General features: G+C 42.8%; 1 protein-coding gene across 2 annotated transcripts in view; it reads right to left on the bottom strand.

The window, feature by feature from the left end:
- The window catches only part of letm1 (leucine zipper-EF-hand containing transmembrane protein 1), a 108,008-nt gene that overhangs the window by 41,675 nt on the left and 44,784 nt on the right, over positions 1-21,549 (bottom strand). For both annotated transcript variants that reach the window (XM_060925701.1, XM_060925702.1), the window contains exons 4-5: positions 2,263-2,406; positions 1,903-2,040 (exon numbers count right to left, since the gene is read on the bottom strand). In XM_060925701.1, the coding sequence (XP_060781684.1) occupies positions 1,903-2,040; positions 2,263-2,406 (282 nt within the window). The remainder of the gene's footprint in view (positions 1-1,902; positions 2,041-2,262; positions 2,407-21,549) is intronic.

Below are 21,549 nucleotides of genomic sequence, written 5' to 3'. Positions count from 1 at the left end.
CGTTTTGGGCACCCAAAACGCCGGTGCCGTGTGGACGCCAGGCCTAAACGATAAGCAATTGTATCAGAGTCACCTGAATCCGTTGCCATGTGGACAGGGCCTGAGCCTCCCTCGTTGTCTTAGAGCAATCGCCCGTGGTGCAAATTAGTCTGCAGTTAAAAGAGACTGCTTGTAGACCTGAATGAGCTGTTGCACCTGGCTGATTGACAGAAAACATGGCCCCAACAAGAGAGCTGTCAGTTGAAACAATGGAAAGGATTATAAAACTCCTTAAAGAAGGTAATTCAACACGGAGTGTGGTAAAAGATGTTGGGTGTTTCCAGTCAGCTGTGTCTAAAATTTGGAGCAAGTACAAACAAAATGGGAAGGTTGTAAAAGGGAAACATACAGGTAGATCAAGGCGTTAGGACAGGAAACTCAAACCAAGAGGCCTTGAAAATAGACAATGCACAAGAAAAGAAATGAAAACAAATGGGCAGAAACAGGAGTCAATGTTTGTGACCAAAATGTAAGAAATCGGCAGAAGAAAATGGGATTTACATACAGAAAAGCCAAACGTTAACCATCATTAACACCTAAACAGAAGAAAACAAGGTTACAGAGGGGTTAAAGAGAAGGAGTCGTGGACTGTGGGTGATTGGATGAAAGTTACATTCAGTGATGAATCATGAATCTGCATTGGCCAAGGAGATGATGCTGGAACTTTTGTTTGGTGCTGTTCCAATGAAACATATAAAGATGACTGCCTGAAGAAAGCAAGCAAATTTCCACAGTCATTGATGATATGGGGTTGGATGTCAGGTAAAGGACCTGGGCAGATGGCAGTCATTACCTCTACAGTAAATGCACAGGTGTACATTGAAATTTTGGACACTTTTCTCATTCCATCAATCAAAAGTACTTTTGGTGGTGATGAAGTCATTTTTCAGGATGATAATGCATCTTGCTACAGAGCAAAGAGCATTAAAACTTTTCTTCAGGAAAGGCAGATCAACTCAATGGCATGGCCAGCAAACAGTCTGGATCTCAATCCAATTGAAAATATATGGTGGAAATTGGAAAAAAAAAAAAGTCCATGACAAGGCTCCATCCTGCAAAGCTGATCTGTCAACTGCTATACGAGAAAGTTGGAACCTGACTGATAAAGAATGTTGTTTTTCATTAGTGAAGTACACGCCTCAGAGAATTCAAGCTGTCATAAAAGTCAGGGGAGGTGCAGCAAAGTACTAATTGTGATTTTTTTTTATTTATGATTCCATAATTTTTTCCTCATCATTGAGTGATTCCATAATTTTTTCTTCTACTTGATCTTGAAAAAAATGCGCCATTAATTACAAAAAATTCATTTAATTTTTTTAGGTATATTTTACAAAGCCAGAATGTTCAGCTGTTAAATTAAATAATTTTGTGTCATATCTGTGATTTTTTTTTTTTTTGTGCTACAAAGTAAAACAGCTGAATTAACATCCTCCAGGAGTAGTGATTCCATATTTTTTGCCAGGGGTTGTATGTAGATATTGCACCAAAAACCAGACATTTGCAGCTAGAATAGTCATTTACCACATTAGCAATGTATAGAGTGGATTTCTGATTAGTTTAAAGTGATCTTCATTGAAAAGAACAGTGCTTTTCTTTCAAAAATAAGGACATTTCAAAGTGACCCCAAACTTTTGAACGGTAGTGTAGAACTGTTGTATAAGAGCAATATCACACTCGAGGTTGTGCTGTTGTACCAAATATCAGCACAGCTGTGATTAGCTACGCATGATATTTCAATATTCAAGTACAACAAGTACAACAGCACTCCCTCTTGTGTGATATTGCTTAATTAATCAGAGTGATTGGCGTTTTCAGCACTGCTTTGTGACTAATCAGAGAGACAGCTCAGCGTTATGGTGTTACCTTCTGGAAGAAGGTAGAAAATTCCTCAGTCACGTTGCCTTTGTCTGCTTTGTTTCTCAGTGCAATCTCCTCCACGGTGTCCTGCAAGAACTTCGCCATCTCCAGCTTTACTCTCAGCTCCTTCTTCAACCTCTCTTCCTGCAGCACATAAAATACTGTTCATACGCTTTTCATGCTGAAATGATCCACGATATGCTCAAATTCTACAATTCAGGTCTGCTTAACACAAATACCCATCGCAAACAACAAAGTGATGTAATAGGAATGATACCCTAGCGTATAAATCATGACAAAGAGCACATCATTCCACAGACAATGGCTGAACAGGAAGAGGAGAAAGTGGAATAAATATCACTGCACCTTCTTGGACTTTGTCTCAAAAGTGGATGGCAGCATGTTGGGGAAAAGCTTCAGAGCAACAGGAAGCAGGAACTCCATAAACGGAACAGCGATAAAAACCAGAAAAGGCAGGAGTCGGAATAAGTCTGCACATGTCCTTAGGAACTGAAAAAGACAAAAATATGTAATTACGTATACACAGCATACAGGTCTAAAGGTTGGGGTTTTTTTAACCTTGAACCATTGCTGGGATCATATACAGGAAGTGATCGTGGAAACGTGACTTCTTTTAGAAATCATATTGAGAATTAATTTCTGTTTACTGATCTACATTAGTGTTGCCTAACATGCAATTTTATGATGTAATTAGATGAAGCTATTGTCAAAAACCAGAATATATTAACCTGCTTAATTATGGACAGATTATTACACAAGGGGCAATTACATGTAGATGCCCAAAGTCTAATTAAGACCCTATGTTATTCCTGGCCCTCCTGCATTTCTCTCCATGCGTCCCATCCCCCAATCCCACTCCTTCATTCTTGGTCATCCTTGATTTGCTAGCTCCCTCTCTGTCTCTCCTTTTTTTTCCTTTTTTTTTTTTACAACTGATAAAAACAGTAAATTAGCAATAATGAAACCAAAAACTACTATCACTCCAGGAAAAATGATCCAAACACAGATGAGTGCTCCAAACGTGGATGAATTTTAGATTCCTCTCCCCTCTCTCCACCTGCATGTCTGTGGTTCTATAGGAGCAAAGACAAAGGGGAAGAAAAGAAGCTTTGTGCTTTCCCCTATTGAAATGTATATCACCTCTGTCAGAGAGGGGTAAATGGAAAAAAAAGGAATGAGGGAAGGAAAAAGAGGCATGGGTTCTGGTGGCTTTAGAAAGAAAAGGAGAAAAAGAGGAGAAAAAGTGACATCAAAAGCCTCTGGGCTGAATGCACATAAGCATTAAAGACACAGGAAGGAGGAATAGCAGTAGGTTTGAGTAGATGCCAACTCAAGCCAATGGAATGTGTAAAGGCATTTAATCAGTTTTTTTTTAATACAAGAGGCTCAAGTGGATTGTATGAGGACTAATTGTAAGTTCTAAAACTGTTATAACAGTTATTCAGTTATGACGCTACTAATTTAAATTCCTTTGAATCCACTCTACAGTTTCGGTGAAGATAGACAACAAATGGCTCATAATAGGCAAACTTTTCACGCTGGGGTCCGTAAGACCCGAGTTTGCTACTCTGCTATCAACTAACCTGTTTAACCCAACATGAAGAAATGGTTCATTTCTCAGCCAAAATGTTTTTCTGATGTTGCTGCTAAACTCTGGAATTGAGTTCATAGTTTGTTAGAACTACTGGCATTTTAAAATCGGGATTAAAAATACCTTGATGAATTTGGCCAATAGATTTTTGGGTCATTCATCTCATCATGTTCTTCGTTTCCACATGACATCATAGCTAATTATGCATGAACCAGAAGTGGGCCATGTTGGATATACACAAACTCATACAACGCACATTTCCTATAGAAGATATGCTCGAGAAGTCGTTACGCTCAAGAATTCCTTGTGTTTCTTCACTATGCCAACTCTTTCTGCTGTAAATGGATGCGGACACAGCTCTATTCGAGACAAGGGGACTTAGAAGTTCTTTAGAATTCCAGCAATTATGAATAATCAAGGAGAAAAAACAAGAGAGTTGTCCACGGAGCGTTGACTTCAATGGCTGTCCAACATAAACGGAGCTGATCTCAGCGATGAGAAAGCAAAAACCACACGCGTCTGCAGTGAACATTTTATCAATGGTAAGTGCTACGAACGAGTTATTAATGAAATATCGTAATATATAAGAAATATTGGATCGTTTAATAGGCTGGTTGTGCAGAAACTTGCCACTGTCAAACATGACAAAGCCGTGATCATGGAGTGTGTGATCCGACAATCAAAGGCTTCTACGATTATTTCATTTTAAAAAGAGCTGTATATCATTTTTGATGATGATGCTTTTATTTTGCTTTTTCTTTCCATTAAAGGAAACCAGCTGATCTTGACAATTTTACAGATCCAGACTGGGCTCCAACACAAAATATGGGCCACAACAAAATCAAAGATGGTACTAAAGCGGTAGCTTGAAATGCTAGGTGTCAGGTAAACCCGCTGAAGCTCAACAAACTACAAACATGGACTCCCTGAGCTACAACTCCCATAACACACAGCACCCTCTGTCTCCTGCCTACTGAATCGCAGCTGACTGTCATTTCCTCAGTCACCTGTCCCTCCATATAAGCACTCCTCTCACACACACCTTTGCGAAGTATTGTTCTGTCTGCTCTCAGTACATACCAAACCTTGTATCTTTCTGACTGTCTATTCTGATTCTGACCCTCGCTACTTTCCTCTCGTTTCTCACCCTTTGTTTTTGCCTACGCTACGTTGTTTGCCGATCGCCCAACCCTCACTAGTTTACTGATTCCGATTCTCGCTTCTCAACTTGGCTTTGATGACTTCCTGCATTCTGCCTTCCTCCACGCATACATCCGTAAGTGCCTGCATCCTGACACTAGGCTTACAGAGCGCAGAAAGAAATGCAAAATTATTGAAGAATCTTCCCAAACAATCACAGAGTCAATCGAACAAGATTCATGTCAATCCACTACCTCAAACACTGCAGCCTCCTCACTCGGAGAGTGCTCTGATAACTAAATATGTTATATAGTGTGTTAGATACCTATCTTTTGAAGCAGTCAAAATAATTGTTTTTAAAATAGATTTGAAAAATGACTACAAGTTTCTAAATGTAACTCCTCTTTACCTTCCAGTCTGTACTCTTAACACTGCACCAGCTATAGAGATGGAGGATACTGAAGTTCAGAATGATACAGATAAATGCTTACATTTATCAAAGCACGGCACTCCACAGCTTACAAAGCACGGCTGGAGCTGACCCTTACCGAGTCCCAGGATCCTTTGGTACGAGGTGCTGCTCCCACCCTGGCAACAAGGAAGAAGTGGAAGCCACACAATGCAGTGGCAGATGCACAGGCTGCTCTCAGACATCGGGACATCATGGGATACGTCCAACACGGCAGAGGAGGCTTCGGATTAGGAACAATTGCACCCACACGGCAAAAGGCGACTCCAACTGAACGACGGCATATGGTGGTGGAGGAGGTGCGACACCAGGAGGAAGCAGCTAGGTGTGCCAGAGCAGTCTCCCAAGCACAGCAAGGCCGGTGGATGAGATGGGACGGCATAGAGAAAAGGAAGATCACCTGGAGCGAGATGTGGAACATGGAGGCGAGCAGGCTAAGTTTCATCATCAGAGTGACTTACGATGTTCTCCCCTCTCCAGCAAATCTACATCTTTGGCTTGGAGAGGATCCAGTGTGTCTCCTGTGTGCAGCCCCGGCAACCCTCAAACACATCTTAGTGAGTTGTAAGAGCTGCCTGACCCAAGGAAGATACATCTGGCGGCACAATGAAGTACTGAAATCCTTAGCCTCTGCAATTGAGTACAAGAGAGTTACGATCAATGCCATCCCACCAGCTGCCTAGGGTACTTTCCCACAGAAAACAGCCTTTGTCCAGGAAGGCCAGAAGCAGCTGACCAAGATCGAACCCTCAGACTCCAGCCAACTAAATGCAGCAAGAGACTGGGAAATGCGGGTCAACCTAAGCCAGAGGATTACTCTCCCATCGGAGATTGCTGTGACCAATCTGCATCCAGATCTGGTGCTCTGGTCCAATTCCTACCGCCATGTCTTCATAGTTGAGCTGACGGTCCCCTGGGAAGATGCCATTGATGAGGCATATGAAAGAAAAAGGCTGTGCTATGCCAACCTGGCAGCTGAAGCAGAGGATCGGGGCTGGACTGTGAAGGTGTGCCCAGTGGAGGTGGGCTGCAGGGACTTCGTAGCCAGCTCCACAGTAAGATTCCTGAAGGAAGTGGGAATCAGAGGGCAGACCCATTGGAAGATCATCAAGGAACTCGCTTCAGGTCGCTGAGAAGTGCAGTCACTGGCTATGGCTGAGAAGAAAAGTGCCAGCGTGGGGAGCTAAATGAGCACTTAGTTCCATGCGGCACACACCTGGGTCTGATCAGCCTGCGGTGGGCCTGCCACAACTGAGGGCGTATTGTGATAAATGGCCGAAACACCCAATGAGGTTGTGGTGCACAACTGAAGATGTGTCACATTGGAAAAACATCACTAAGTGGTCACTCCCAAGCTCAACCCAACCAAGAGGACATGTTGACCTTAGATTAGATTAGATTAGATTAGATTAGATTAGATTAGATTAGATTAGATTAGATTAGATTAGATTAGATTAGATTAGATTAGATTAGATTAGATTAGATTAGATAACTTTATTGATCCCTTTGGGAGGGTTCCCTCAGGGAAATTAAGATTCCAGCAGCATCATTACAGATAAACAGAGAAAAGAAATTGAGAAAAACTTCTAGATAAATTAAATTAAGTATTATACAAATATAAAAAGAATAAGATATGGGGACGAGAGGAAGGGGGAGAGAGAGAGGAGGGGGGAAAAAAGGCAAGTGGCGAGCTGATTCATTAGGGATTATAACAGCTAGTCCTTGTAAGAAACCAACAGATGCTGTTTACAGATGCTATATTGTATGATTGAATATCCTCCAACACGGCGGCGGTCAATGGCGCAAGCAGTTTTGGTTGCATGGTTGCAACTGAAGAATATACAATAGGCAGTTAAGACTAATAGGTTTTTAGGCAGTTCATTAATTACTGCAGGTTTGTTCATTAATGTGCCGAGACTCCCAATGGGATTTCATATGGGGATTTTCTATTTTCTCTCCACAGTCAGTTTTGTGGAGTGTCCGAACTTCCTTTGCCCTCTTCCATCTGAGCTGTGGGATCTCCCCAGCTTCTTCAGAATTACTCTTGTCTTCTTGGTAGCTTCTCTGATTAATATCATCCTTACCCATTCAGTGCCTTTGGCTAGAGTCATGGTTGTGCCATATTATTTCAATTGTTTAATGGTGCTCTCAAGGATGTTTGGAATGTTGTTATAACCAAATGATGACTGACACTTTTCCAGAGTTTTGTCTCAGACTTATTTTGATACATCTTTGTACACGTGTTACATTGGTACAATGGTGCAGGTCTTTGATGTACCACTGTTAAACATATTAAGCTATACACTCACTGACCACTTCATTAGGAACATACGTATATCCGTTCATTTATGCACTTATCCAATCAGCCAATCATGTGGTAGCAGTCTTCTTCCTTCTTTAGTGTTCTGCCTGATGGCAAGTCTACTCTGACGGTTCCAGCCATCAAAGTTTCAAGGGAAGAATTACAGTAGTGGTTTTCCGGTGCCTTCTACTGGATTAGTATAGAGGTTTTCTCATACACATTCTCACCTATGGACAATTTAGAGCAGCCAGTTAACCTAACTGCATGTCTTTGGACTGTGGGGGAAACCGGAGCACCCGGCGGAAACCCGCATAGACACGGGGAGAACATGCAAACTCCACACAGAAAGGCCCCCGTCGGCCACTAGGCTCGAACTCAGAACCTTCTTGCTGTGAGGTGACAGTGCTAACCACTACACCACCATGCCGCCCCAAAGTAGCAGTGCTCTGCATAAAATCATGAAAATACAGGGCAAGGGCTTCAATTAAGGTTCAAATGAAATATCAGAATGGGGGGATATGTCATTTCAGTGCCCTGACATGCCCCTTTTCAAGCTATTGCCTAATGGTTAAAGAAGAAGCTTTGGGACCAAAAGGTCACTGGTTCGATTCCCAGAACCACCAGGAATGGCTGAAGTGCCCTTGAGCAAGATACCTAACCCCCAACTGCTCCCCAGGCTGCTCTGGGTATGTTGTACATCGCTCTGGATAACAGAGTCTGCTAAATGCCTCTAAATGTAATGTAACAGGGAACAGGTTCTGTTCTTGTTCATGCACCAAATTTTGAACCACTCAGACCATTTCAACCAAAAATAAATTAGTTCAGAACCTAAAAAGTTGGTTCTCAGCTGGAACCAAAATATAGCTGGTTTTTCCAGCATGAACTGTGACGACACCAGTAGGCGTATCATTAGTTTGGAGAGGAAGTGAAGTGCATCAGTTGAGAACGCAACTGAAAAGGATACATCTTCAGAAAAAAAAATGGACCAAAAATAAAATATCTGCAATAACAGAACAAAAAATTGCAGGTACTCAATTCACACCGCCATCTTGCTATTACTGTTTACTCTTGTTGTGAATTGCACAACGCCTTACATTCATGACGCATCCTTGATTACAATGGTTCCACTCAAAACTGGTGAAAACGTGGGCCAGTTCGCTAGCTGGCACCAAAGTTCAAAGAATCCTGAATGGAACCGGTTCAAGAACCAGTTCCCTGTTGGTCAAAAAGGGGTAACAGTAGCATGGTTGCTAGTGCCAGGCAGGCTAGCTTGTGTATTTCAGAAACTGCTTAATTTCTGGAATTTTCATACACAACAGAATGGTGCTTTTAAAAAAAAATACAATAAACAATACATGTTAAAAGTTATTACTGGCTAAAACAGAAAGGTATCAGCATTAACTTTTCAGCAGTTTGTGCTATTGAGGTATTTCACCCACGTGACCAAGTCATGTGATGCTGCCATTTTGGACGGCACGGCTCGAATCAGTTTGAATGCGAGGAAGGCGACAAACGAAAAACATAAAAGAAAAAGGAGCGAGATGCAGAAAACACCTTCACTATCCGGGCGGCACGGTGGTGTAGTGGTTAGCGCTGTCGCCTCACAGCAAGAAGGTCCTGGGTTCGAGCCCCGGGGCCGGCGAGGGCCTTTCTGTGTGGAGTTTGCATGTTCTCCCCGTGTCCACGTGGGTTTCCTCCGGGTGCTCCGGTTTCCCCCACAGTCCAAAGACATGCAGGTTAGGTTAACTGGTGACTCTAAATTGACCGTAGGTGTGAATGTGAGTGTGAATGGTTGTCTGTGTCTATGTGTCAGCCCTGTGATGACCTGGCGACTTGTCCAGGGTGTACCCCGCCTTTCGCCCGTAGTCAGCTGGGATAGGCTCCAGCTTGCCTGCGACCCTGTAGAAGGATAAAGCGGCTAGAGATAATGAGATGAGATGAGACCTTCACTATCCAGCGACGTAGGGCATTTACAGGGCGAGCAGAGGGAGAGGTATTTGCAAAAATTGTGGTCAGCAGGCTTAGAGAACGACGTTTACCTGCTTCCACCAGGATTGCTCACTGACGTACGGAAGTACACGAAGCCCTCGTCTTTACCTGACTTCGGCCCACATGATCTGTATACCTATGTCGTTAAAAACCCATCGCCATACACAGGTATTGATCTGAAAGCGTATAAGAGTTTGGATGCCTACAAATATTTTGTGTCAGGCTGGGTAACATGCCTACATCAGCGGGTCGTCCCTGGAGCCGGTGGTCGCCATCTTATTACAGCTAAGGTTTGTTTACATTTTCATTTACTTTCGGTCCTCAGGATAAACAAAATGTTATTAAATGTCATTGAAATAACTTCTTAGTCTGTTGAGACATGGCCCGTTATAAATTTGCTGTTACCAGGCGATGACCAAGAACTGTATTATTAGGGTCGGTGTAGTTGTAGCAGTGCACTAGCAGCTAGCTGTTAGCACTAGCTAATGTCAACAACAGTAGCTGGTATGTTACTGTAGCAATGTTTACATTCAGTCATTTGGATGACTGTTAAAACCTTTCAGTCTCAAGTTTTTCCTTTACTGGATTTACTAGTTTACTGAGCTAGCGCGCTCGGGCAAGCTGGGAGCTAGCGCGCGCTAGCCCGCCAGCGGCCGGCGTGCGCTAGCTCCCCGGCGGCCGGCACGCGCTAGCTCAGTAAACTAGTAAATCCAGTAAAGGAAAAACTTGAGACTGAAAGGTTTTAACAGTCATCCAAATGACTGAACGTAAACATTGCTACAGTAACATACTAACTACTGTTGTTGACATTAGCTAGCTTGACGTTCAAAATGGCGGACACCGGGGCGTCACGTGACCCTGTGACGTCAGGTGAAATACCTCAATAGTAGCTCGTCTGTGGGATTGGACCATATGGACCAGCCTTCATGCCCCATGCGAATCAATGAGCCTTCGACACCCATAACCCTGTCGCCAGTTCACCGGTTGTCCTTCCCTGGACCACTTTTGGTAGGTACTAACCACTGCATACCGGAGCAATCCACAAGATGTGCCATTTTGGAGATGCTCAGACCCAGTCATCTCACCATCACAATTTGGCCCTTGTCACAGTCATGCAGATCATTATGCTTGCCCATTTTTCCTGCTTCCAACACGTCGACTTCAAGAACTGACTGTTTTCTTGCTGCCTAATATATCCCACCTCTTGACAGGTGCCACTGTAATGAGATATTCAATGTTATTCACTTCACCTCTCAGTGGTTTTAATGTTGTAGCTGATCGGTGTAATGCAAGTATTAGAAGTAATGGTGTAAAGAAGTTACGTTGTGGAGGCTACATGCTAATCACACAGCATGGTCATCAAGAACAGAGACTAGATAGGCTAATGATAGGACTTCATGAAAGAACAGTATATCCAGGGAAAATGTGCTGTTGAAAAAAGATCAAAAATCACATCTCTCCAACAATGTAACAAATGTAGCATGATGACAGACAGTCAGTAGACACACAGGGTAGTGTGTCTATTTTAGTTTGAACCGAGCAGAGATCTTCCTGGAACGTAGCAGCACAGGCAGCTGCTGAGTCATGTGTCTGTCTGAGAATCTGAGATCGTCAGACATTAGCATTATGCTAGTAGGATTATATTGCATGGCATCTGGCCGAAAGGTGATAAAGAAAGAAAATCCACCTCAATGGAGTCATCTGCAGAAATCAGCAAAGATCTGGATAAGCCAGTTTAGTGTTCTTTACCACATGCTGGTATCAATTACAGACAAGAAAGCTACTAATGGTGAATGTAATGATAATTTCAGGGATGGCTTCTGTTACAGCATGGCCTTAGCTGACCCCAGGTTTTACCTCCGTCTGAAGGGCAGCAGCTCCCTAAGGGATATCACATTACCACAACAGAAACATAGAGACAAGGCATCTGGCCATTAGGGGACTCGCACATACACACATTTCAGCCTAGTACAGCACATCACCACAGCTTTTCTGATCAGTCAATGTATAACCAAGATGAGAAACAACTGAAAAAGACCAGAAAAGGGAAACAAACTGCAGGAGAGAGACAGAAAATCTAATGAATGATTTCAGATGAGGGCGGCACGGTGGTGTAGTGGTTAGCGCTGTCGCCTCACAGCAAGAAGGTCCGGATTCGAGCCCTGTGGCTGGCGAGGGCCTTTCTGTGTGGAGTTTGCATGTTCTCCCCGTGTCCGCGTGGGTTTCCTCCGGGTGCTCCGGTTTCCCCCACAGTCCAAAGACATGCAGGTTAGGTTAACTGGTGACTCTAAATTGACCGTAGGTGTGAATGTGAGTGTGAATGGTTGTCTGTGTCTATGTGTCAGCCCTGTGATGACCTGGTGACTTGTCCAGAGTGTACCCCGCCTTTCGCCCGTAGTCAGCTGGGATAGGCTCCAGCTTGCCTGCGACCCTGTAGAACAGGATAAAGCGGCTACAGATAATGAGATGAGATGAGATTTCAGATGAGTACGAGTAAAACTGAAGTAAAGAAAGATCCTGCACTCAACTATGCAGTGAGCTATTTATACTTCAATTTAATCCAACCTTATTGCATAGAAATTAATTTTACCTCAACTTTAGCTGAATGAAATGAAAGTAAACTCATAAGAGATCTACCTGTAAAAATCTATGAATGCACAAAATGTAACACCTTACCAGGATCATGTTACTACACAAACTGATTGGTTTCCTACTGCGTAAAAACTGCCAGGAAAAAAAAATATTTAAAAGTTACCAATAACACAATATATTCATGAATAAACCATTTAAAAAGAATCAAGTAACACTGTGGCAAGTAATGTGGTTTTGTTTTTTGTACATTGCCTATATTATGCAGCCATTTTCAAGAAATAATATAATAAATATAAAATATCAATAAACAAGAAGACCAATAACGAAAATCAAGGGCCATAACTCTAAAAATAACATCCATCAATCCATCATCGGTAGCCGCTTATCCTGTGCAGGGTCACAGGCAAGCTGGAGCCTATCCCAGCTGACTATGGGCGAGAGGCGGGGTACAGCCTGGACAAATCACCAGGTCATCACAGGACTGACACACAGAAATACACAACCATTCACACTCACATTCACACCTACAGTCAATTTAGAGCCACCAATTAGCCTAACCTGCATGTCTTTGGACTGTGGGGGAAACCCACGCAGACACTGGGAGAACATGCAAACGCCACACAGAAAGGCCCCCATCAGCCACTGGGCTCGAACCCAGGACCTTCTTGCTGTGAGGTGACAGTGTAGTGTAACCACTACACCACCGTGCCGCCCTGAAAATAATAATTTCTTGTAAATGATTTTCAAACTCACCTTAGATCATGAATAGTAATATGAGCACACAAAGGTTCATTGATGTAGTTTCTGAGAGAACTTGTCCAGACTGAAATGGAAGGACGGACTCTATTCCTACGTATATCCCCCTGCGCACTTTGTGGCGGGGGATAACAATAAGTGAGATACTCTGGGTTTTATAAATTATGAATATTCAACAGGAGCATAAGAGGTTTGTACAAAGTGTAAAAGACTAGCCAAATTGAAAAACCTGATTTCATTTTTAATGTAGCCTGAACCACTTTAACCCATTTTCTTGTATGGAAGTCTACCTGGTGGTTCTCCTGCACAGCTCTTACCATAATGAATTTTAGAACCGGATTCATCCTAAAAACATGGTTTTTGCACATTCCTTTCACTAATGCCAGAGCGTAGTATCCTCACAAGTGTGTTTAGCTTTCCTGTTTCTTTATATTTTAACTTGTCGAGATCATGTTACAAATGGATGTCATGCCAATAGCTTTCTTTCATGTAAAATGGCTAGTCCTTCTTCTCTAAAATGTGCTGGATGAAAAGTGGCTTTTGCTGTGTTCACACTTATACTGGTACGAAAGTGGTATAACTGTATCGATACAAAGTATACCGGTACAGTTTAGTGCATCTGTCCACACTAGCGAGAAATGTTTGCGGTTTTCTTTCACGGTAGTTGAAATGCGCGTGCGCGAAATGTTTCCGTGGTTACCGAGTAACTTCCTTCCGAGAATACGGCGGATGAAACAACGTGTGTGTGCTTTTTGTTGTCAGTGTACAGTCTGTATTTCTGGTGGTCATTTATTCAGTCGAATCGTATAAACCGCGCGAGGCAGTTGAGAAAGAAACAAACGAATCTCCGTTCTTCACTATTTTATTCAGCGAAGACCTCGATTGAGGTGTGTGACTTTGCGCATGCGCATTATATTTGTATCGATACAGAACCGCTTCATCTGTCCACACTACAGCGAACCACTACAGTACCGATACTGTACCGGTACGAAACCTATACATTTGTGGCGGTTGCTCGTGTGGACGGTGTTGGACCTATAGTTGCTAGTGTGGACAGGTGTTGCGGTACGAAAGTAGTTTCGTATCGGTACAAAATCCCTAGTGTGGACAGGGTATTTGAGTATTGCATCATTAATTGTATCTTATGGTCTGGTAATCTCTTCACTGTGCAGAGTTAATGAACAGGAATTGAATTACCCACTGGGTGAGGGAAAAAGTTGATTTAATATGCTGTAATCAAGCAGAAATTTTCTGTGCAATTAAACATTTCTCCTTTCAGTGGCAGCACATGTACAGACAGGTCCATAAGTATTTGGATAATGACATGATCTTCATAATTCTTCCTCTGTAAACTGCCACAACGGATTTGAAATGAAGCAATCAAGATGTGGTTAATATGTAAACCTTAACAGGGTCACTGGGGTTTATTGAAGATGTTACTGTTGACAGAAATAACAGGATGAATTCTGAAGTATATAGAGCTATACTTTCTGCTCAGATTCTGGTGGTGTTTACATTAGACCGTATCCGTATCGTTGTCCTTGCGGATGCACTGTCCGTGCACATTAAAACGCCGGGAAACGACTCCGCAGGCGGAACAGTTTGAATCCGCCAGGGCCCACGTATTCAACCCAGTACGTATCTGATCCGGTGCTGTGTAAACATTGAGGAACGAGGATACGCAGTGCTGAGCTCTAGCTGACGTCGTCATTGGACAACGTCACTGTGACATCCACCTTCCTGATTCGCTGGCGTTGGTCATGCCACGTTGGTCATGTGACGCGACTGCTGAAAAACCTTCTCCTCTTTAGTCCCAATGACACGGCGCCCCTGATTTCCATAAAGAACTTCAAATTTTGATTCTTATGCTCTCTCACTCACTCTTGCTCGCTTGCTCTCTCTTTCTCTCTCTCTCCTCTCTCTCACACTCTCTTGCTCACTCTCTCTTGCTCACTCAATCTCTCACACACTTTATGTGCTTGCAAGTGGTGAGTGACTTGCGCATGCCCGATATGCACTGGGATCATGTGACGTGCCGTCTAATTAGTCATGTGATTAGCGTATCCGTGTATTGGCGTTGCTGTGTGCACGGGGAACAGTTTTGTTGCAGGCACAGAAATTTTGTGTGTGTACGCGAATCGTTTTAAAAACATTAATCTGATGATCCGCTGATTCGAAATAATGTAAACAGGGCCTCAGTCACGTTCTGCAAAACTGATAGGACAGTGATACAGATGGATAATGACCCAAAACATACTGCGAAAGCAACCCCCGAGTTTCTTAAGGCAAAGGAATGTAATGTTTTGAAATGGCCGAGTCAATCAACCCAAATGAGCATGACAAAACTGAAGGCAGAAAGACCCACAAAAAAGCAGCAACTGAAGGTGGCTTCAGTAAAGGCCTGACAAAACCTCTCAAGGGAGGAAACTCAGCATTTTCTGATGTCCATGGGTTCCAGACTTCAGGCAGTCACTGACTGCAAAGATTTTGCATTCACGTATTAAAAATTATCCTTATATTTACAATCATGTCATGTTAGTTTGTCCAATTACCTTCCAAGTCTATAAAAATGGAAAGACTATGTAAAAAAAGTCTGTAATTGCTAAATGGTTAATACAATAGAAAGTTTACTCTTTAATCACATCTTAATTGCTTCATTTCAAATCCACTGTGGTGGTGTACAGAGGCAAAATTATGAAAATTGTGTCACTGTCCAAATACTTATGGACCCGACTGTATTTGACAGATGTAACGGAGAAAAATTATTAATAGAAATAAAACAAAATGCACTGCAAATGCTTTACAGAAGGTCTGCTCAACATTTCAGCCTCTAACCCTACTGTAGAAGCACACAGTCAGGTGTTTGTTAAAATTAAAATTTCTGCCACGGAGTTTAAATGGCTACAGACACTTGCACTATAAAAAAAGGTCTGTGGACACCTGACCATTACACCCCTCTCTGACCTCACTAATGCTCTTGTGAAGGGCACAAATGCCCACGGCCAAGCAGAAAGCCTTCATAGAAGTGTAGACATAATTATAACAGCAAAGGGGGGACTAAATCTGGAATGGGATGTTCAGCAAGGATATGGGTTTGATTGGTCAGGTGTCCACATACTTTTGGCCATATAATGTATTTGTTGGTAGGAAAGATATTTGGAAGTCTTGCTGAATTAACAAACTTAATATGATCATAGGGTGGCACGGTGGTGTAGGGGCGGCACAGTGGTGTAGTGGTTAGCGCTGTTGCCTCACAGCAAGAAGGTCCGGGTTCGAGCCCCGTGGCCGGCGAGGGCCTTTCTGTGTGGAGTTTGCATGTTCTCCCCGTGTCCGCGTGGGTTTCCTCTGGGTGCTCCGGTTTCCCCCACAGTCCAAAGACATGCAGGTTAGGTTAACTGGTGACTCTAAATTGACCGTAGGTGTGAATGTGAGTGTGAATGGTTGTCTGTGTCTATGTGTCAGCCCTGTGATGACCTGGCGACTTGTCCAGGGTGTACCCCGCCTTTCGCCCATAGTCAGCTGGGATAGGCTCCAGCTTGCCTGCGACCCTGTAGAACAGGATAAAGCGGCTAGAGATAATGAGATGAGATGAATATGACCTTAGTAGAAGTGCATGTTAATAATAATACTGAATTCACTCCAGATATTTCCGTGTTCTATTTACTAACCCACTGAATGAACGGTCCACGTGAGAGCAGCGGTGGGTGTAAAATGAAAAGTATTGTGCAGCAATTGACTCGTGCTCTGTGGGCATACAGTATGCCCACAGAAACTGACCTGAGGCTCTTACTGAGAAGCTTCATGCTGCTAGATCTTCCAATCTATCACCAGTCCTAATTCTTCTTGATCTCTATGCAGCCTCTGACACACTCAATCACAAGACTCCTCTCAAGCCTCACACAATTTTGAAATTAATAGCCCAGCATGGAGGTGGTTTTGCTTCTTACCTAAAAGGATGGTCATATCAGGTGACGTGGAGGGGATCCACATCAGTGTCATGCCAACAGTTCACTGGGCTTCTACAAGGCTCAGATCTTGGCCCTCTTCAATTTTCCAAATATATCCGCTCTATCACTGAACCTGAAGCTACACATGGCTTTTTATACCACACCTACAGTGGTGCTTGAAAGTTTGTGAACCCTTTAGAATTTTCTATATTTCTGCATAAATATGACCCAAAACATCATCAGATTTTCACACAAGTCCTAAAAGTAGATAAAGAGAACCCAGTTAAACAAATGAGACAAAAATATTATACTTGCTCATTTATTTATTGAGGAAAATGATCCAATATTACATATCTGTGAGTGGCAAAAGTATGTGAACCTTTGCTTTCAGTATCTGGTGTGACCCCCTTGTGCAGCAATAATTGCAACTAAACGTTTCCGGTAACTGTTGATCAGTCCTGCACACCGGCCTGGAGGAATTTTAGCCCATTCCTCCATACAGAACAGCTTCAACTCTGGGATGTTGGTGGGTTTCCTCACATGAACTGCTCGCTTCAGGTCCTTCCACAACATTTCGATTGGATTAAGGTCAGGACTTTGACTTGGCCATTCCAAAACATTAACTTTATTCTTCTTTAACCATTCTTTGGTAGAACGACTTGTGTGCTTAGGGTCGTTGTCTTGCTGCATGACCCACCTTCTCTTGAGATTTAGTTCATGGACAGATGTCCTGACATTTTCCTTTAGAATTCACTGGTATAATTCAGAATTCATTGTTCCATCAATGATGGCAAGCCATCCTGGCCCAGATGCAGCAAAACAGGCCCAAACCATGATACTACCACCACCATGTTTCACAGATAGGATAAGGTTCTTATGCTGGAATGCAGTGTTTTCCTTTCTCCAAACATAATGCTTCTCATTTAAACCAAAAAGTTGTATTTTGGTCTCATCCGTCCACAGAACATTTTTCCAATAGCCTTCTGGCTTGTTCACGTGATCTTTAGCAAACTGCAGATGAGCAGCAATGTTCTTTTTGGAGAGCAGTGACTTTCTCCTTGCAACCCTGCCATGCACACCATTGTTGTTCAGTGTTCTCCTGATGGTGGACTCATGAACATTAACATTAGCCAATGTGAGAGAGGCCTGCAGTTGCTTAGAAGTTACCCTGGGGTCCTTTGTGACCTCGCCAAGTATTACACGCCTTGCTCTTGGAGTGATCTTTGTTGGTTGACCACTCCTGGGGAGAGTAACAATGGTCTTGAATTTCCTCCATTTGTACACAATCTGTCTGACTGTGGATTGGTGGAGTCCAAACCCTTTAGAGATGGTTTTGTAACCTTTTCCAGCCTGATGAGCATCAACAACGCTATTTCTGAGGTCCTCAGAAATCTCCTTTGTTCGTGCCATGATACACTTCCACAAACATGTGTTGTGAAGATCAGACTTTGATAGATCCCTGTTCTTTAAATAAAACAGGGCGCCCACTCACACCTGATTGTCATCCTATTGATTGAAAACAGCTGACTCTAATTTCACCTTCAAAGTAACTGCTAATCCGAGAGGTTCACATACTTTTGCCACTCACAGATATGCAATATTGGATCATTTTCCTCAATAAATAAATGACCAAGTATAATATTTTTGTCTCATTTGTTTAACTGGGTTCATGTCCCAGTCATGTTTCTGCACATAGTTCAGCATTTCTGATGCCATCTTCTCATGAATGGCAACTCATCACCCGTAGTAGTAAATCCCTGCAAATCCGAGCTGCAGTATATTCATGGAGATGCATCCACACATCATCATGATCTCCCTGCAGAACTCAGTGTTATAAATGTTTATATATAATTTCTCATTTATAACATCAGGAGGATCTTTCCTTTCCACCAAGGCCACTCTCGTCATCACAGGATTGGACTACTTGAACTTGCTCCTGGCTGCTCTTTTCGCGAGTACCATCATACACCTGCGACTGATTCAGATTGTAGCTGCATGGCTTGTGTTCAACCTCCTCAATTTTACCCACATCACCCCATTGCTGCATTTCCTCCACTGGCTCCCTGTAGCTGCACTGTATCAAGTTTAAAACACTGATACCCTACCTTCTTGGAGTTACTTAGCAAACCTTACTCTGTATCATGTTTCCTTAGAGTAACAAACATGGGCTGAATTGATCTTCCATCCCTCAAGACTCAAGGAAGGCATTCATCAAGATTGTTCGCTGTGCTGCTTGTGTCACACTGTCTCGTATCTTGCCACGTAAGCGGCGTGTGGGTCAAATGACAAGAAATGAGGCGTATTTTGTCCAAAATTAAAGTCCTGTGACGTACACGCTGTATGTGTGGCGTATCTGGGGTTTGTATGGGGTTCAAGAGATGTAAAGTTATGGCGTACTAAGGCGTATGCGTGGCATATGATGCGTTGCCACGGCATAACCATTTTGTTCTTACGTGTGACATTGCTGCTGCGTACCTGCGGCGTATCTGTGGCGTTCACGCTGCATTCGTTGTCATTCGTCATGGTCAAGAAAGCATCATGCCAGCAACGAAGTCAGGACCCAAGAAGGGCAACGAAAGAGGGAAGACATCAGTCGCATCCACCCAGCCAGCCCCAGAGCCACCTTCATCAGACACATGCCAACTAAAGCGTTCGCATGGCGTAATAGGTGTTCAAGCAACATTCCCGCTGTGTCACTGCTGCGCAGCTTTTGTTTTTAATGTGTGACGTATCAAAGCTGCTACGTATGTGCTATGGATTTTTAAGCGCAGACTTAAAAATATGTCGCACCCTGGCGTACAACCCCGATTCCAAAAAAGTTGGGACAAAGTACAAATTGTAAATAAAAACGGAATGCAACGATGTGGAAGTTTCAAAATTCCATATTTTATTCAGAATAGAACATAGATGACATATCAAATGTTTAAACTGAGAAAATGTATCATTTAAAGTGAAAAATTAGGTGATTTTTAAATTTCATGACAACAACACATCTCAAAAAAGTTGGGACAAGGCCATGTTTACCACTGTGAGACATCCCCTTTTCTCTTTACAACAGTCTGTAAACGTCTGGGGACTGAGGAGACAAGTTGCTCAAGTTTAGGGATAGGAATGTTAACCCATTCTTGTCTAATGTAGGATTCTAGTTGCTCAACTGTCTTAGGTCTTTTTTGCCGTATCTTCCGTTTTATGATGCACCAAATGTTTTCTATGGGTGAAAGATCTGGACTGCAGGCTGGCCAGTTCAGTACCCGGACCCTTCTTCTACGCAGCCATGATGCTGTAATTGATGCAGTATGTGGTTTGGCATTGTCATGTTGGAAAATGCAAGGTCTTCCCTGAAAGAGACGTCGTCTGGATGGGAGCATAGGTTGCTCTAGAACCTGGATATATCTTTCAGCATTGATGGTGTCTTTCCAGATGTGTAAGCTGCCCATGCCACACGCACTAATGTAACCCCATACCATCAGAGATGCAGGCTTCTGAACTGAGTGCTGATAACAACTCGGGTCGTCCTTCTCCTCTTTAGTCCGAATGACACGGCGTCCCTGATTTCCATAAAGAACTTCAAATTTTGATTCGTCTGACCACAGAACAGTTTTCCACTTTGCCACAGTCCATTTTAAATGAGCCTTGGCCCAGAGAAGACGTCTGCGCTTCTGGATCATGTTTAGATATGGCTTCTTCTTTGAACTATAGAGTTTTAGCTGGCAACGGCGGATGGCACAGTGAATTGTGTTCACAGATAATGTTCTCTGGAAATATTCCTGAGCCCATTTTGTGATTTCCAATACAGAAGCATGCCTGTATGTGATGCAGTGCCATCTAAGGGCCCGAAGATCACGGGCACCCAGTATGGTTTTCCGGCCTTGACCCTTACGCACAGAGATTCTTCCAGATTCTCTGAATCTTTTGATGATATTATGCACTGTAGATGATGATATGTTCAAACTCTTTGCAATTTTACACTGTCGAACTCCTTTCTGATATTGCTCCACTATTTGTCGGCGCAGAATTAGGGGGATTGGTGATCCTCTTCCCATCTTTACTTCTGAGAGCCGCTGCCACTCCAAGATGCTCTTTTTATACCCAGTCATGTTAATGACCTATTGCCAACTGACCTAATGAGTTGCAATTTGGTCCTCCAGCTGTTCCTTTTTTGTACCTTTAACTTTTCCAGCCTCTTATTGCCCCTGTCTCAACTTTTTTGATATGTGTTGCTGTCATGAAATTTCAAATGAGCCAATATTTGGCATGAAATTTCAAAATGTCTCACTTTCGACATTTGATATGTTGTCTATGTTCTATTGTGAATACAATATCAGTTTTTGAGATTTGTAAATTATTGCATTCCGTTTTTATTTACAATTTGTACTTTGTCCCGACTTTTTTGGAATCGGGGTTGTACAAGGAGATGGTGTTACGCATCCTAGAGTATTAGCTACATAAGCTGGCGATGCTGTGACGTTCCTTTCTTACTGCCACGTATCCTGATACGCTGTACATGCGCAAGGCTGAAACGACAATGTGTGAACTAAGCAGACTGGACCCCAAGTGGTGGAATGAACTTCCTCTAGCTATACGAACAACCGAGTTGCTGACTGTCATCATGCAAAGACTGAAGTATTTTAATTAAACAAGCACTACAGTCCCAGTTAAAAGTTTGGACACACTCATTTATCGTAATGAGTCCATTGATAGTAAGTGTACTGACACTGTATATCTAGTACTTTTCTTTTAATTAGTTGTACAACTATCGCATTATCTGCTATGTACAAGGTTTTCGTATTATGGGATTCTTAGATGATGGCCTATTTGCACGAGCATAAGGATTTTTTTAAAATAG

This window comes from Neoarius graeffei, chromosome 7 (genome assembly GCF_027579695.1).
Source record: "Neoarius graeffei isolate fNeoGra1 chromosome 7, fNeoGra1.pri, whole genome shotgun sequence".
In the NCBI taxonomy this organism is placed as follows: domain Eukaryota; kingdom Metazoa; phylum Chordata; class Actinopteri; order Siluriformes; family Ariidae; genus Neoarius; species Neoarius graeffei.
This window is presented reverse-complemented; position numbering and strand designations above follow the sequence as displayed.